Genomic DNA, 16356 nt, shown 5'->3' with positions numbered 1-16356 from the left:
CCAATGCAAGCTGATAGGTAAAGCACAAGAGGTAGTGTCCGCCCTTTCGTTAGAAGATAGTCTGCAATATGATGTATTAAAGGAGGCCATTTTGCGTGCTTATGAGCTCGTTCCTGAGGCCTATAGGCAACAATTTCGTAATCACAGGAAATCAAATGGGCAGACTTTTGTTTAGTTTTCACAGGAGAAGGGCACCCTCTTTGATAAATGGTGTGCCGCCAGTGATGTCAAAAGTAACTTCGAGACACTTTGTCAGCTTGTTCTGTTGGAAGACTTTAAAGGCTCTTTGCCAGAGAAGGTGGTAATGTTCTTGAATGAACAGAAAGTGAACTTTTGTTCCACGTTCCACCGGACCTGATTCTGGCCGTTTGGCCACTGAAAAGGCCAAGGGTTCCTTCTTGTCCACACAAGAGAACCGTGAGTGTTTCTATTGTCACAAAAGAGGCCACATTGTTGCTGACTGCCTGTCGTTGAAATGGAAACAGCAATTACCCTCAGCTCCTCAGCAAAAGGATGTGTGTTTGGTTAGAATGGTTCCAACACTTGTTACTGAACAGTCTGAGAACAAAAATACCACCTCTCACCTGCAGGACTGGGGAGGTGAGAGAGAGAGAGAGAGAGAGAGAGAGAGAGAGAGAGAGAGAGAGAGAGAGAGAGACAAATCTATACGTAACAATATGCAAATGTTGTTAATTTCTAAAGTTTTGCTGCTGGACACAAGATGTCTCCTACTTCAATTTAAAGTCCATTCTCAGTGGATGGGCACTGGTGGCTTCAGGTTTCTACGTCACACTGTACAAGTTGCATACTGGACCAGGATTGACTTCCAAATGATTTGTGATGTCACAGATCCTGTTTGTAGGCCCCGCCCCTTAAAATCAGATTTTTAGTGAGCACAGAGAAACTTTCCACTTTCAGCAGATGAATGTGAAAACATCCTTCTAGATCCTTCTCTCCTCTGCACAGACAGCATTCAAACATCAACAATATTTTTGAGTGGAGGGGAATTTAAAATAACATTCTTCAATCATACATTAAAGCAGGAAAAACCTAAGATTAAAAACAAAAACAAAACTGTTGAGGAGAAGGGAAACTAATTCTCAGCAAAAACCCAATGAGGTTTGAGGACATGCATGAGATAAAAAAAAAGAGTTTCTGTGTGTGTGTGGTATGTTGGTGTGAATAGTTCTGTATTAGCCGAGGAACCAGACGAATCTGGGAGCTCTTGTTTTATTTGCTCTGACAAATGCATTCTGGCAACACCTGTGTGTGTGTGTGTGTGTGTGTGTGTGTGTGTGTGTGTGTGTGTGTGTGTGTGTCAAAGACAGAAAGTGAGGGATGTGGGAAGGAAGCAAACTATCATTTGACAGTTTTATGATAATGAAAATATTTTCTGTATCTCTTAGGGAGATTTGTTTTCTTAATCTTCATCAAAAAAGTCTGATGGCACATATAGTAGTTACTCAGAAAAAGAGACACTGGGGTAAATCAAGCAATCTTGCAGTAAATCAAAGAATTGCTTTGTAAGCAAAAGAAACCAAAGATGCTTTGAACAATCAGGGGAATGTCCCTGCACGCTCAAAGATACAAAGTGCTGCTGGTAGGATCTGTGTACAAAGGTGGGCAGCCAGATGAGGTTGAGTTCAAAGCAGGAAGATCAGTGGAGTACTGTACTCACGCAGCAGCAGAGCCTGGGAGAATGTGTCTTTGGCTTCTTCTTTTAAGATTTTTTGAAAACGTACAGAAACTGTGACATAAAGCCCCCACGCTGAAGTCTTCCTTCATAAGCAGTTTTGTCACCGGTGAAGCTCTGGCACCTGGGAGGAATATTCTCACTCTCTCTTGACAACATCATACCCAGAGGGTAAAGAAATTGACTGAGAGAGAATCTACATCATTCTGCAAGGTATGTATGTTCTGAACAGAAAATACAAGGATTAAACTGTCAAAAATTCTTTCTGTTTTTGTCAGTTTGATAATTGAATAATCTATAGTATTTTAACGTGTCTATATGCATGAATTATTTAGTAGCATCTAAGGGTGGAACTGTAATGAAATGCCTTTGCTTTGGTATATTGCATGAAAGCCTGAAACTGCACTGCACTGATCAATGTCAAAGTTTTAAAATTAAATTAAAATTAATGACTGATCAGTTTTAAAGATTCAAATGGCTCAAGCTTCAAATTACACACACAAATGCTTTTACAGAACTGTCAGTTCTGTAAAACACTGAAACAATATTTACAGGGCGGTAAAGTTCTCAAAAAGTGCATCTAAACAATAGGGCTCATTCCTTTCCTGCTGTATTATCTTCACAATTAGATACGTACAAAAAACCTAATACCTTCCTCATTGATGGGTGCCCCTCACACCATACTATATATAATGTTACTATTGTGATTTGTGAGAAGTGAAAGTGCTGCAACAACAGATATCAGCACATCATGTTTGTTCCTAACATCAGATTTTGAAGAAGTACTCACAAAAGCCACTATTTGCATAAATGAGAAATCACATGTTAAAGTTAAAGTGCTGTATTACTGTACAGTAACTGTAATTTAATATCCATCAGTTAGTTAAAAGAGGAATCTTATGTTCTAATGTTACGCAGAGGAAGCACCTTGATTTTTTTCCTATTGATTTACAGTTGTTGCACGTTAGTCACCTTCATATACAGATTCTCAGTAACACATCTTCGATCCTTGGTGATAAGAATCTTCTTAGATCAGATGAAGCACAGAATGCAACCACCTACAACCTCTTCTGTGCATGCATTCACATATTGTCTAATGGTAATTGGGTCATTCACAGCCAGAGGAAAGAGCTGAATTAGAACACTGGCTTCCATCCTGTAAACAGTCAAAAAAAGCTGTACAGTGACTTTTACCCCATTCATTCAGGGTGCAGACCTTTCACTAAAACATCAAACTTATGTGCTAGATTGTTTGGTAACAGCAACATGTTACCAAACTTTATTTGGGGGAATAAATTGTACTCACTGGGTGATGATGGTACCAGTGAACAAGTTAAGGAATAAATGCTTTTATTATTAATCATTAATAAAGCCATTGATTACAATTTGTAAATGTTAACAGTAGAGAAGGAAGTATTCAGATCTTTTACTTAAGTAAAATTATTAATATCACAGTCTACAAATGCTCCATTACAAGTGTCACCAGCATTCACAATGTTACTTTGGTTAATTAAGTCAACACATTTACTGTGAATTTCTGGTACTTTTCTTAGAAATTCCATTTTATCCATACTTTATTTTATTTTGTTTTATTTCTACTTTTTATTATTTTGGAGGAAAATATTGTATTTTTCACACATTTATCTGTCAGCTTCAGTTACTAATTTGCCATTTAATATTATTAATACAAAATATAATCAATAATTCAAGAATGTAAAATTAGAGATCAACATAATAAAAATAATAATAATAACAATTAAAATATGCCTTAAAATAAGCCACCAACATACTTTAAGGACTAAACTTACACAAGTTCAGTCCTGTAAGTATCTTAGTGACCATGTCGATTGAACTTTAACCTGGAATACCCATGTTGACTAGGTATGTTCTCAACTCCTCCAGAGAATGTATTCTTTACATAGGCTGTATCCATATGGAGTCGAAGAGAAAATTATGTTTTTGTTTAATCCTGCTGTTTTGGAGAGTGTTATCAGGTATGGAATTTCTGCATGGTTAGGGGTGTCATTAGAATTGAATTAATTTTAATGACACAGGAAATTAAATCAAAGTTAGCACATTTGGCTCAGGCTGCAATGAAAATCATCCGTAAGAAAGATCATCATGATGTTCAGTCTCTATATGACCAATGCTTTCTTAAACAGGTAGAGAGAATCCTCTGTAAATTAGAGGTTACGGAAGCTGTATCGTAGCATATAACCTGCTGCCTTGTGGTGTGTATTTTTTTTTTTTTTTTTTTTTGGTATTGTAGTTCTGTGTTTGTTGCCAAATTTCCTCATGGGGACAATAAAGTATATATCTACATCTATTTACCTTTCCCAGTGGCAATATTACACTAGTGCTTACACATGAATGCATGCATAGTTATAATCCTATATAATATAATATAATATAATATAATATAATATAATATAATATAATATAAAGCTACTTTTACTTTTGGTACTTTGAGTATATTTTCATGCTAATACTTATTTTCTTCTTACTTTTACTTATGTAACATTTTGAATGCATGACTTTTGTTTGTAACCTTTTTCCACTACTGTACTTCAGTACAGGTACAGCAGCAAAGTATTTATAGTATAAAAAGTACTCATTATACAGAAAAACTCCTTTCAGAGGGTTATATTATTACAAAATGTTCAATATGATTGGATATTACTTTATGTAATTTAGTAGTAAAGCACAGCATCATAGTCTATACGTTTGCATGTAATATCCTAATGTGTAAATGTATGAGTCAGATAAATGTAGACAGTTCCCTCTCCAAATTGTAATTCTGCAATTATTTGCTGTTTGGTGTAAATATTCGTCTTCTCTTCTCAGATTAAAAACATGATGGCAGTGACCTCGGACTATGAATCTATTGCACCAGATGATTACTCAGATGAAGGGCCCTGCAACCTCGACCCTAACCCCATTGAGGTCATCACCCAAACTTACATCCACTCCATCATCTGTGCCTTCGGCCTGATTGGTAATGCTCTTGTGATCGTCACCTACATATACTACAAGAGAGCCAAGACGATGACAGATGTCTATCTCTTGAACGTGGCTGTGGCTGACTTGATCTTTGTAGTAGCTCTACCATTTATCATATACAACGAGCAGCACGGTTGGTTGATGGGTATGGTGGCTTGCAAGATTCTAAGGTCAGCCTACAGCATCAACCTCTACAGTGGCATGCTCCTGCTCGCGTGCATCAGTGGCGACCGTTATGTAGCTATAGTTCGAGCCAGAAGATCCTTCGGTGCTCGCTCACGCACTCTGATCTACAGCCGCCTCATCTGCTCATCTATTTGGGTGTTTGCAGTGGCTTTAACTCTGCCCACAGTCATCTACACTGAGCTCTTCGAAGAGCAGACTCTAGGGGCTGGTTCCGGCGCTATGATGTGTCAGCTGCGTTTCAGCATGAATGAAACAGCAAAGCTAATGAAGGTGCTGGTTCCAAGCCTTCAAATGGCCATTGGGTTCCTGCTGCCTCTGTCGGTGATGGTGTTCTGCTACTCCAGCATCGTGTGCACCTTGCTGAGAACGCAGAGCAGCAAGAGGCACAAGGCCGTCCGTGTGGTTTTGGCAGTTGTTGTGGTTTTCATCATTAGTCACCTTCCCTACAATACGGCCCTGCTGAGTCACACTGTGTCTCTTTTTAAGGAAAGGAGTTGTGAGGAAGAAAAGATCAAACTCCAAGTCCTGGCTGTTTCCAGGACCATAGCCTACCTGCATTGCTGTCTCAATCCCATCCTCTATGCCTTCATCGGGGTGAAGTTCAGGAGCCACTTCCAGCAAATAATGCTGGACCTGTGGTGCTTTAGCAAAAAGTACATCCACACTGTTCGCTCATCACACGGGACGTCTGATGTTTGCACGACAGCTCGCATGTCTTCAGAGGGCTCCAACAACATGTCATCCTTCAGTGCATGATACTGCTGTGTTCTTAAGGGGATGATTAGCAATGCCAATGCTGGAGCAGCCTCTCATTTTTCCCAAGCTGTTGCTTTGCTGTAGCTGTGCATAAGTAGCTTTAATTGGCTTAAACATGAAATCTTTTCTCAGTAACCATTAGTAGGTTTCCTTCAGTATAAAACAACATCAGACAGTTACTTTCTAGCTTAATGCAATATGTATAATGTAAGTCAGAACATTAATACATGTGATTAATAGCAAAGTAAAAAATTTTTGGAAATGGAATATAATATAAATTAGTGTATACCTGTCACCTGAAAATAAAAATTGTGTTTTCTTTACTTTAGACTGAGATGTTTTTATTATACATATCCTATTTTTTTTTTTTTTTACACATTATTGAGTTTTTACATTTTGTATATCTGATTGTATTATTCTGAAAAATACTGTGGGTAAAAAAAGTCTCAAAAAGCACTGAAAATAGCACTTAAATGTACAGTATATACACAATCATTGCATTAATAATGCTATAAAATAAAATTGTCTGATATATGTGACATTTCAACCATTCAGACTGTAAAATGACTAACATGTCATTACCTTTTTTGTCATATGGTCATTAATGTATATTTTACTTGTTAATTATTCAATCTATTACTAAATACCAATTTAATTTGACATTTAAATACCTGAATACTATGCCACATTACTGCATGTAAACTCTGTGTGCATGCAGTCAGCCCTGACTGATAGTTAAAGGACTTTTTCTGATAATCAAGATAACAGAGAAAGAGGAAGGAAGACCCAGTGTGCTATTGTAGGTCATGCTCCTTCTCACACAATGTGTTCAGATAGTGTGAGAGAAAGTGCTGCAAACTCAGATGTGTGTTCTTAAAAAGAATGTTGGTGAATATCTGAATGGCAAACAGAGCACCAGTGGACAATTGGAAAATTTCCCCCCTGATAGACTGTCCAACCTGAAGCAAGAGACACAAATTGGTGCATAAAAATTCACCATAATGCAGAAAATGATGTGTTTAACTATCCAAAATCTAATGGGGAGGCCCCCAAGACCCGCTGCTGACTAGCAACCAAAGAATAAACTGCTGTAAGAAACAACCATCACAGCAAAATATTAACTTATTTCTTTATTATTACTGGTAGTTATATAGGTAATGTCATCTGAAAAATTACATTAAAGTTGAATTAAAATTTAAACAGCATAGGCTGAGTTAAAAATTAGAATACATTTGTATTTTTAAAAAGTACATATTAAAACAGTGGCAGAAAGCAATGATATGAAGTCATTAAAAACACACTGACTGACAAAGTCATGAAAAACTAGAATGATAGGATAAAGCACCTGTGGAATAGTCTGTGGGTACCACAGTCAGTAGGTCCTATAACATTAACTAAAGACACTAAACTTCTGCACTTTAAATGTGTTCTTTGTGAGGCAAAGGGATTTCAATCAATTCTAAACTTTTTGGTTTTTGAGTCTTTTCCTGTAGTTGGTTTAGAAAACGTCATAAAACACCACAACAACTTTCCATGGTCATGGTTTAAAAGAGATTTGAAAGCATGAAGCAGGCAAAATGAAACTGACCTTACCCACTGAGGCACAACCCGCACAACCCACATACAATGTAATAGGTTTTCACATGAAAGTACAATAACATGAAAGCCATTGGCGGTGCTCTGTTCTATATCTGCCCAGTACTGACAAAAACAGTTAAATGCTAAGCTATTGACCAGGCTATTGTCAGTGTGGATGTTTAAGCTTTGATGTTTCTTTTTTGTGAAGCATATAATTGCTCTTTTCTGTACACTTATCTTTAACCACCATCTTATAGTTTACACACCATTATCACTGGTGTCTGTGGCCCATTGCTTCAGGAGGGGGACACCTAGCAAAGACCATCAGCCCCCACAGGGTTGGCTAAACTCCAGGCCTGGTAGAATTCAAACAGGCCTTTACAGCCAGCATGGCTTGCAAGCTCTTGGGACTTTTGGTGGCCAGAAACAAGTCAAACAATGACTGACTTTTTTTTAACTTATTACACTTACCTGCTTACACAATTCTACTATAACATCTCTGAGGGAACCTGTTCCGTTGCCTTCCCTGATGTTTCTTTTAAATGGGCTTGAGACAAATTAGAGATTTTAATCCAATTTACATAAAAATATAAAACATGGGGTGCCTGGGTGGCTCAGCCATGTGCCAGGTCTGGGTCCATGCTACAGCGACCTAGGGTCCAACCTGGGGCCCATTGCTGCATGTCATCCCCTCTCTCTACAAAACACATCAAAAATAATGTGTAAAAAAACAGAAAATAATTTCAATGATTTATTATGGCCACATTTTAGACTAAGTTTAAGTCCAATGAATGTATTTGGAAATAAAACAATTTATTGATTTCTAATGCCACCTTTAGATGTTTCTATTGTATCTGCCACAATGATGTAATGAGCTCAAATATCTTCTTTTGGGGGCTTTTCCAAGCAAATATTCATGTGGTTCCTTGCAATTAAATATATTTCTCTCTCGAGATCTGCCCCTGACACAAATGCAATATGCCAAAATGTGTCTGGTAAACCACAACAGCACACAAGGACTTATATGTTTGTATGTTGATATCTCTTTTACAAAGACAAAAATGTTCATGTTGTTGACCCAAGATATTGTTACACAATACACCCAATGACATCACGAGTAAATTATTGTTAATCAAATCCCAAAGAAAAAAAGAAACAGAAATACGACAGACCCCAGTTACATAATGGTAACTTGAACAGCACCATTCCTCCTTCTTCATCCACTGGATGTCCTCAGTTAGCTTTGTTTAATTTTTGGTTTTTGGAACTTGAGGGATGAAATCCTTTCCTTTCCCCCCTCCCCCTGTTCCGTACTGTATGTAAAGCAGCCCAAGGCAGTTGATATAGTTAATTGCAACTGTTTTGTTCACATCTCCCACCCACTCTGTTTGCTTGCATTCTTGTTCTGCTGTTTGCTGTACAGCTTGCTCAAACCTGTAAAATCTGTGCTGGTGGGCAATCTTCTCTTACTTTGGCTCCATGCCTCTTTATTGCCACGCCATAATGCTTACCTATCCTTTTATCACACATAAATACCTTGTACATAATGATTATCGTTTGGGTTTGGTTGTTCCTCCGTGTACACTGTGAATCTGTGTGGCCTCCCTGAGCCTGCTGGTCACACAAGTTAACCATATAGAATTCTAGAGCTGAAATTACGCAATTGAAATCATTCAATCAAATTGATATTTCACTCGAGACTCATTGTAGACACATTTGAATGCCAGATGTGAACTGCAGTTAAACTCAGCTGGCTCCAGGCACAGTGTGGATCCATCTGGACACAAGATAACACGTCTGAACAGGGTCTGAGTGGTGTGAGGAAAGGATCCACCACATTTTGCATTCAAAATTGGAAATGTTATGGTCCTAATTCCCACAATCATTTGGCACATTTTGTGAGTTTTAGAACTATTTTGACTTCTTCTCAGAAACAAACTAGTTGTCATGCCAACACCTGTAGTGTCTCCCTACTCCTTTCTCTTTTCTCTCTGTGTGTCCTCTGCTCCCTTTTTAGGTCTGTTGCTACAACACCTGTCCTCTAGATGTCCTCTGTGAGTTGACTGTCTACACACCACCTGACCTCTCTTGTGAGCCAGGACTTGCCTGTGCAGCTGTTTCCTATTTGCTTGCTGGCAGTGATGATAGATATAGACAAATGTACAAAATCAAAACCAACCGATACATGATCTCCGCCTCACAGGAGGCTGCAGAACTTAAAAACAGGCATGTCATACCATTGTGCAATCTTGCATTATGTGTGTATTAAAATGCCAGAATGTGGTGAAATGGTGTAGGACTTTCTCTTTGTGGAAGAGCACAGATGTATGTGATAGATGTAACTGTTATTAATGATGGCTCTATTCATTTAGGTGTCCTGGCGCATTATGCCAGTAATGTTGTATTTATACTTAGACAAACACAATGCTGCTATGGGTTAGAACTATTACACATTGAGCAACCCCATGAAAACTAGTGCCTCATCTGATGTTTTTAATTTTAAATAGACTATTTAAGATTGTTTGTTTTGTCTGTAACAAAAACAATTTATTTGTTCTCCACAGAAAAAGATCCTACATCCTTCTACTTATAGACACAGAAACCTGTAAGACACAATCTACTAGTTTCACTGTTTTTTTGTGGTGTATTCCTGATTCTATTATTATATTAATATTCCTCATCTTTCCAGTTGCCACTAAAGAGTTTCTTCAGGGTCATTCCTATATGTTCCCAGGGTCCTACATTCCGCAGATGTTTATGGGAACCTGACAAAGGGTCCTACGTTCTTCAATTCTAAGTTTAAAGCTGCAGTAGGTATTTTTTTATTAAAAATAACATTTTGTCATGTTGGCAAAAGTTTCACTCCATATTGACAGTAGTACATGAGACACATAATCTGTGAAAAAAATCTGGTTCCTCTGGCTCCTCCTAGTGCTCCTAATGGTGTTTGCAAGAATCCACCAGGCCTGAATGAAAACAACCAATCAGATGCGAGAAAGAAGTTGAGTCTCATTCCCAGGGTGTCACAGATGCTTTGGGACCCTGGGAATGAGACTCAACCATCAACTACCTTCAAGCTTCCAACCCAAAACATCTCTCTCAGCTCTGATTCGTTGTTTTCTTTCCGGCCTGGTTTATACTTGCAAATGTCATTAGGAGCGCTACAACAAGCCAGTTGTATATATTGGTATCTGCTTTTGGGTTGCCTGGTACCCACAGCATTTAAAAGGCCTGTGCATCGTATGTTTTATATACCTGGGAGTGTGCAGTGTGTTTGATTGACATATTCCTCACTCTCCTGCATTCTTTGTTGCACCAGGGACAAATTACACATTTATCATTCTTATTTGTGCATGTCCATTGACCTCACGTAATGCCCAGTATAGCTCTGCCCATCGTCAACCTGAACAGAGGTCTAATCAGCAAACATGAGTGAAAACACCTGTGTTGGTGTGCAGGGCCTTTAAACACAATCCAGATATCATTTCTGAATAGAGCAGTGAAAATAAAATAGAAAACTGCACACCATAACAGTAAAAACATTTTTTAATGACAGACATGTTGACATGTCAAAGCACTAGTGTAATTAATAACTTTGATGGTGGCCATTTCCTTGGTATTGTGAACCCAGAAATGGTTTACTGGAACTAAGCTATTGTTAATGTCATTAATTACAGCTGTGCTTTTCCTGCTGTGAAAATGTATATAGGGGTCAGAATCTATAACAGTGGTAAAATATTTATTTTATTGTTATCTAAGTTCCATTTTGTATGGTAAATAAATTGTCTGTGGCCTTAATACAAGTAAAAGATGCATTCACTGATCTTTGATTTTTTTGGCCACCTGTGGCAGCAGATCATGCTCAGTGGGTTTAAGTAGCTTTTGCTCTAAAAACATGCTGCACGCTGTGACGAATAAGCTAATTTTACGTGTGTGTGAGAACCTCAGATATGTGCTAGGTTCTAGGTGCAAGGTCTATGTTCAACAGACAACCAAATTCTAAAGATGCTGGCTAGTCAGCCAGTATTTTGTGGCAAAAGTTTGAAGCACAAGTTTACATTTGTTTCAGGACCGAGAAAGCTCTAACTTGGAAACACATATGCAATCAAGTAGGCATATCAGGTGTGTTTTAACAGGTAGGTAGTCAGATGTGCACTGAACCCAGCTCAAAAGCTGAAAAGGGAATTTAGAAAATGACGACACTGTCAAAGGTCAAAGTATGTGGCAAAAAGTAAATTTCGTGGTAGTTCCTAAGGGACGTGAGAGTGTTAATCATTCAGTTTTCTCACATAGATACTAGCAGCTTCTCTGCTGATATGAACCAGTCACCTCTGGTCCGGAATAATGGCATCAGGTGATATATGACCATTCATTTATCTTCAGAGAAACGACACCTTGTAAAAGACCATTTTACTGTGATGATTTAGAGACCCTATAGCCTCAGGCTCATTCCAGATACCCTGTTTCAGTTGCACATGTTATGGACATGCTATAACAAGGCAGCACCATCTTTGGCGCCACAGTGACTAAGAAGGGTTCTCCTTTGAGGATAAATTTACTCAAAGTGGATCCTTGACACTTTCCATTTAGACTGCACTTGAATGTATTCATCGAAACATCTGGTATTTGTGGTTCAGGAGTCAAAGGAGTGACTTCATTATCAATTAGTTTGTGATTCATTCTCCCAAGAGTCATCGCTGTCGAAGGGTTTTACTGGGGCAGCATGGAATATTGTCTTGCTAGACCCTTCATGCTTAGTAATTCAGGGGTTATGGTGCTAAATATGTGTCTGTTCATTGTTATGTGTGCATCCATTGTGAGTACCTTTGTTGGTAGATAGCAAGGCATTACCAGGTGTTGAACAATGGCCTATAGTCTATAGTGTGACTTATCCAGACTCCCGACCTTTGTTCTGATAAGTAAAACATCAGAGAAGGAAATGTTTCATTCATGCTAGACTTTAGTCCATTACTACATTGGAGATATACTGCTAATTTTGGATAAGATCGATTGGAAATGCTTGAAAAATATGCTTGACACATATTCAGATATAACAGCACTGAAAAAATGTGAGAGTTAAGCACATTTTCACTCAAGAAAATAGTTTGAGTGAGTACTTGAGGTTATCTCTCTCTGTGGACTGTTAATGGGAAAGTCAATGGAATGGGAACTACATTAGTGTGATCTAAAGGGTTGTGCTACACAGGACACTTAATAAACCACTTAACAGTTTAATTGGAAATGAGGCTAAAAGAGCAATAACCTGTGAAACCTGGAATAGAGTATAATTGGACATATGTGTGTAGCCTTTTGCAGAACAGCTAGACAGTTCATTCATCCACCAATGCCTGGCAGTGACATCCTGTCTGTTTTCCTAGTTGGCGGAGTGTGACCCTGCAGGCCTTAACAAGCTTCCAGTCATTTTCCAGTGGTATGACATTCAATGCTTTAGTCATAGCAGACTGCACTCATTTGTATTTCCACAACATCTTCACAGCCGTAAACTGCCAAACTGTGACAGCCCCTGTCCCCGCCCACATTGTAAATTAACTGGCTCAGTGCATGTTCAGAGAATGTGCCATTTAGACTCACTGTTCTCATTTTTCTGTATTTCTGTAGCTCTTTTGCAATATGGAAGTCTTTTAGATTTTTGTTAAACTCTTCTTTTGCTGTTGTTAGCTTCATCTTAGAGACAAGAGCCTCACTGATGTCTGATCTGTTTCTCTTTGCCATGCTATTGCAGCTGTAATGAAGTGTTAATGTAATGTCAAAGTAAACTTAAGCCTGTTAAACCCTGCTAGTGGTTTAAAGGTCCAGTTTGCAGAATTTAGTAACATGTAGCTGCAGGTTGCAACTCCTTTGCTTCACCCTCCCCTTCCAAGCACAAAAACACAAATGCCCCTATTTAGTTTGTTTGTCCCTCCTGAGCCACTGTAGAAAACATGACGGTTAAACATGGCGGACTCCATGGCATCTGTTGATAAAAACAGCTCATTCTGAAGTAAGAAAAGATAATGAAAAGATACCTATGGATATTAAAGGAGTAGGTAGGGGTTAGTGGCATCTAGCAGTTGCAGATTGCTGCCAAGTGAATACCACTCCCCTTTCAAGCATGTAGGAGAAACCACAGTGGCAGCGATACTCGCCAAAAATGTGAGAGGCCTATCTAAAGCAAGTGTTTGGTTTGTCCATTCTAGGCTACTCTAGAAACATGGCAGTTCAACATGGTGGCCTGTAAATAACCACAGCTCATTCTAAAGTGCATGTGCAGTAAGTAGACCTTTGTTTTTAAGGTGTATTGCTCAGAATGACAGATGTTGTACAATTGGGAAAACTCACATTGAGCATTCTGCAATCTTGCCTTGATGTCAGTCTGTCCCTGCTGCTGAGGCTGCTTAAATACGCAATGTTCTTCTTGAACTCAGATGGATCACAATTTATTGAAACTGGCTCATCACAGTACATCACCTGAGTTTTAGAGTAAGAGGTTTGTTGTTTGAGGTTTATGGTAAGACACTGGCAAATCTGTCAGCCTTGTCTTTGGCTTGGATTAGCCAAGTCATATCTTCAAGTGGCCTAAACAAGGCCTATTGAATGTCTCTTGGTTTATTTTCTGTGGTTTAGGACATGATCCAGTGATCCATTTGAAGTTGGAAGAGTCTGACATTAAATTCTTCTGTGGTTAAATGTGGTGAAAGATTTAAATTTCATGGTGATTTTGAGTTGCCAAATTTTTGGTGGCCCAACACGACTGAACCTCAAAAGCTCACGAGTAATCAGGGATTTTAGTTTTCATGAGTAACATGATCTGATTTATCTTTCTCTCTCTGTAGCCTAGCATCCTCATACATTTTTGTTATGGCACTGGGGGCAGGGATAAACTTCTCACAGTACCTCGAGCTTGATCATGCATTCATACAGAGTCATACAGACTTTGCAGAGTTTGTGGATGGGAAGTCAGTGAGGGATCTTCCTTTCTCAGAGATGTGTCATATTAGGTGAATTCCCCTGATGTAAACCTATGACTGTTGGTCTTTTGGTACTTTAAGTCACTTTTCAGACACCTCAAACTTGTGCAGGATATCTTTCACTTAGGAAGATTTAGATGTTTTGCAGACAGCTCCTTCTTTCTTGCTTGTGTGCGTGTGAACATACATTCCTTCACTGTGTCAGGTTGGCTTCACCATTAGCTAGCCCGCTTCAGGTCTGGAGGAGAGCTGATTAGGGGTCCTGGCAGCGATGGGATTATCACGCTGGGTCAGACTGTATCCCGCTGGTGTCCACTGAGGAATGCAGGCAAATCAACCAGTGAGTCAGCCAGTCAGTCGGTCACGCACTGAGTCATCCCATCTGCCAGTCAGTCATCTGCCAGCGAGGTGCTCGGCCAGTCCTCACATGAGATTAGCTTGGCTTACTATCAGCAGCAATTACTCCGTAGGATCTGTATGTTCTTCTCAACTCACTGCCTGGCTCTCCCACACACACACACACGCACACACGCACACACCTACACACACACACACACACACACACACACACACACACACACACGCACGCACAAACGCACAAACGCACACACACACACACACACACACACACACACACACACACACGCATATTCTACATGATCATATCTACACTGGATGACACTGAAGATAACTTACCTCCTTATCTGCTGAGCTGTTTTGTCTATATTTCAGCGACAGGATCCATTCTGTTTCAGCAATTACAGTTAATAGACCTGGGAAAGGAGTTTGGTATTTTCATACGGGGGAGAGAGTCCCCCCAGGGGGACAGGGGTCAAATGTGGCACTCTATTTGGCGGTGAGTTAGAGCCGTAAATCAAATTAGTGTAACCTAAACGTTGGGAGTTGGAGACAACAAAAGCTGAGAATGAGATCAGGGAATGAAGAGGAAAGAGGAACGCAGGCGTGGAAGTCATTTAAGCACTAAACTACACACTGATACATTCACACACACACACACACACACACACACACACACACACACACACACACACACACACACACACACACACTTACTATAAGCCACTACAAACTGGTGCCTAGAGATGTGGCTTAACTCCCAATTTATGTTTGTTTTTAGCCATCTGTTCAGCTTAGAATAAACGGTCTGTGTTATAAACAGTGATATATAAGACTACTCTGCATATTTAGTATTTGGACCAGTAGTATTTGCACATTGTCACTTAGCTTCTCTTGCTTGACTTCAGGTAGTAAGGATCATTATGAAATTAACACGAGCCACAGAAGAGGACAGTTGCTGAATATACATGTGTACATCTGTGAAGAAATGGAAGGCTAATGATATTCAGTTATTAAGATCCAAACCGACCTCTCAAGGTCCCACAATACAAAAGCATTGGTATAAAAAAACAACATAGACCTAATTTCAGATGTCCATCCCACACTGAACCATCAGTAGGTTAGGCATGAATAGTTGTCAGTATACAGGCGTCAGTGCAAAGGTTTGTGAGAACTAAAATGATGTTGATATCATATCCTACCTCCCCTGAGGCTCTCTGCATTGTTTCTCAGGTTAGACAAGATACTTTATCTACTCTATTTTAAACCCAGGATGAACACCCAAAGGCATGAAAGGTAGCACACACAGATTTCCAGGGCAACGATGACTAGCTCAATTTCACCATTTTATTTTAGCCATGTCTAGTCAACTGTGTGTGCTGCATTTTATGCTTATGAGTGTTCATCCTGGGTTCAACATTGGATACTGGGAAGGGGCATCCTCTCTAAGATCTAACTTTATCAACTTTAATTGTCATTGTAGGGATGCAACTAAATTACATTTTGTAAGATAAAAACAAGATGGATAAACAAAATAAATTAAATTATTAATGTTATTGTATAAATTATTAATACAGAGAATGTAGTACATATGAGTGATACATTTCACATTACATATATGTTTCATTCATTTAAAAATGCTGATTACAGCAGTAGAATAACATTTAATTAAAATTATAATATTAACAATATAAAATCAGTTTTGTTATATATAATACAAAAAACAATAATTACAATATAATAAAACACATATGATTAGCAGTGTATAGTTTATATTAAGAAAATTAGAAATAATTTAAAGATTTACTTTGTTTCGTG

At 38.8% G+C, this 16356-nt stretch overlaps 1 protein-coding gene across 1 annotated transcript; it reads left to right on the top strand.

Moving 5' to 3' along the window:
- The first annotated feature begins 1397 nt into the window (after positions 1-1397).
- ccr6b (chemokine (C-C motif) receptor 6b) lies at positions 1398-5958 on the top strand. Its single transcript, XM_051396296.1, has 2 exons — positions 1398-1906; positions 4538-5958. The coding sequence occupies exon 2, from the start codon at positions 4547-4549 to the stop codon at positions 5633-5635; it is 1089 nt and encodes a 362-aa protein (XP_051252256.1). The 5' UTR covers positions 1398-1906; positions 4538-4546; the 3' UTR covers positions 5636-5958.
- Positions 5959-16356: the final 10398 nt, after the last annotated feature.

The sequence above is a fragment of the Dicentrarchus labrax genome, unplaced genomic scaffold (assembly GCF_905237075.1).
Source record: "Dicentrarchus labrax unplaced genomic scaffold, dlabrax2021, whole genome shotgun sequence".
Lineage (NCBI taxonomy): Eukaryota > Metazoa > Chordata > Actinopteri > Moronidae > Dicentrarchus > Dicentrarchus labrax.
The sequence above is the reverse complement of the archived record's forward strand: the minus strand, read 5'-3'. Positions and strand labels throughout refer to the sequence as shown.

Coding starts and splice junctions, on each gene's coding strand:
- ccr6b (XM_051396296.1), top strand. CDS start 4,547: ATGATGGCAGTGACCTCGGACTATGAATCTATTGCACCAGATGATTAC.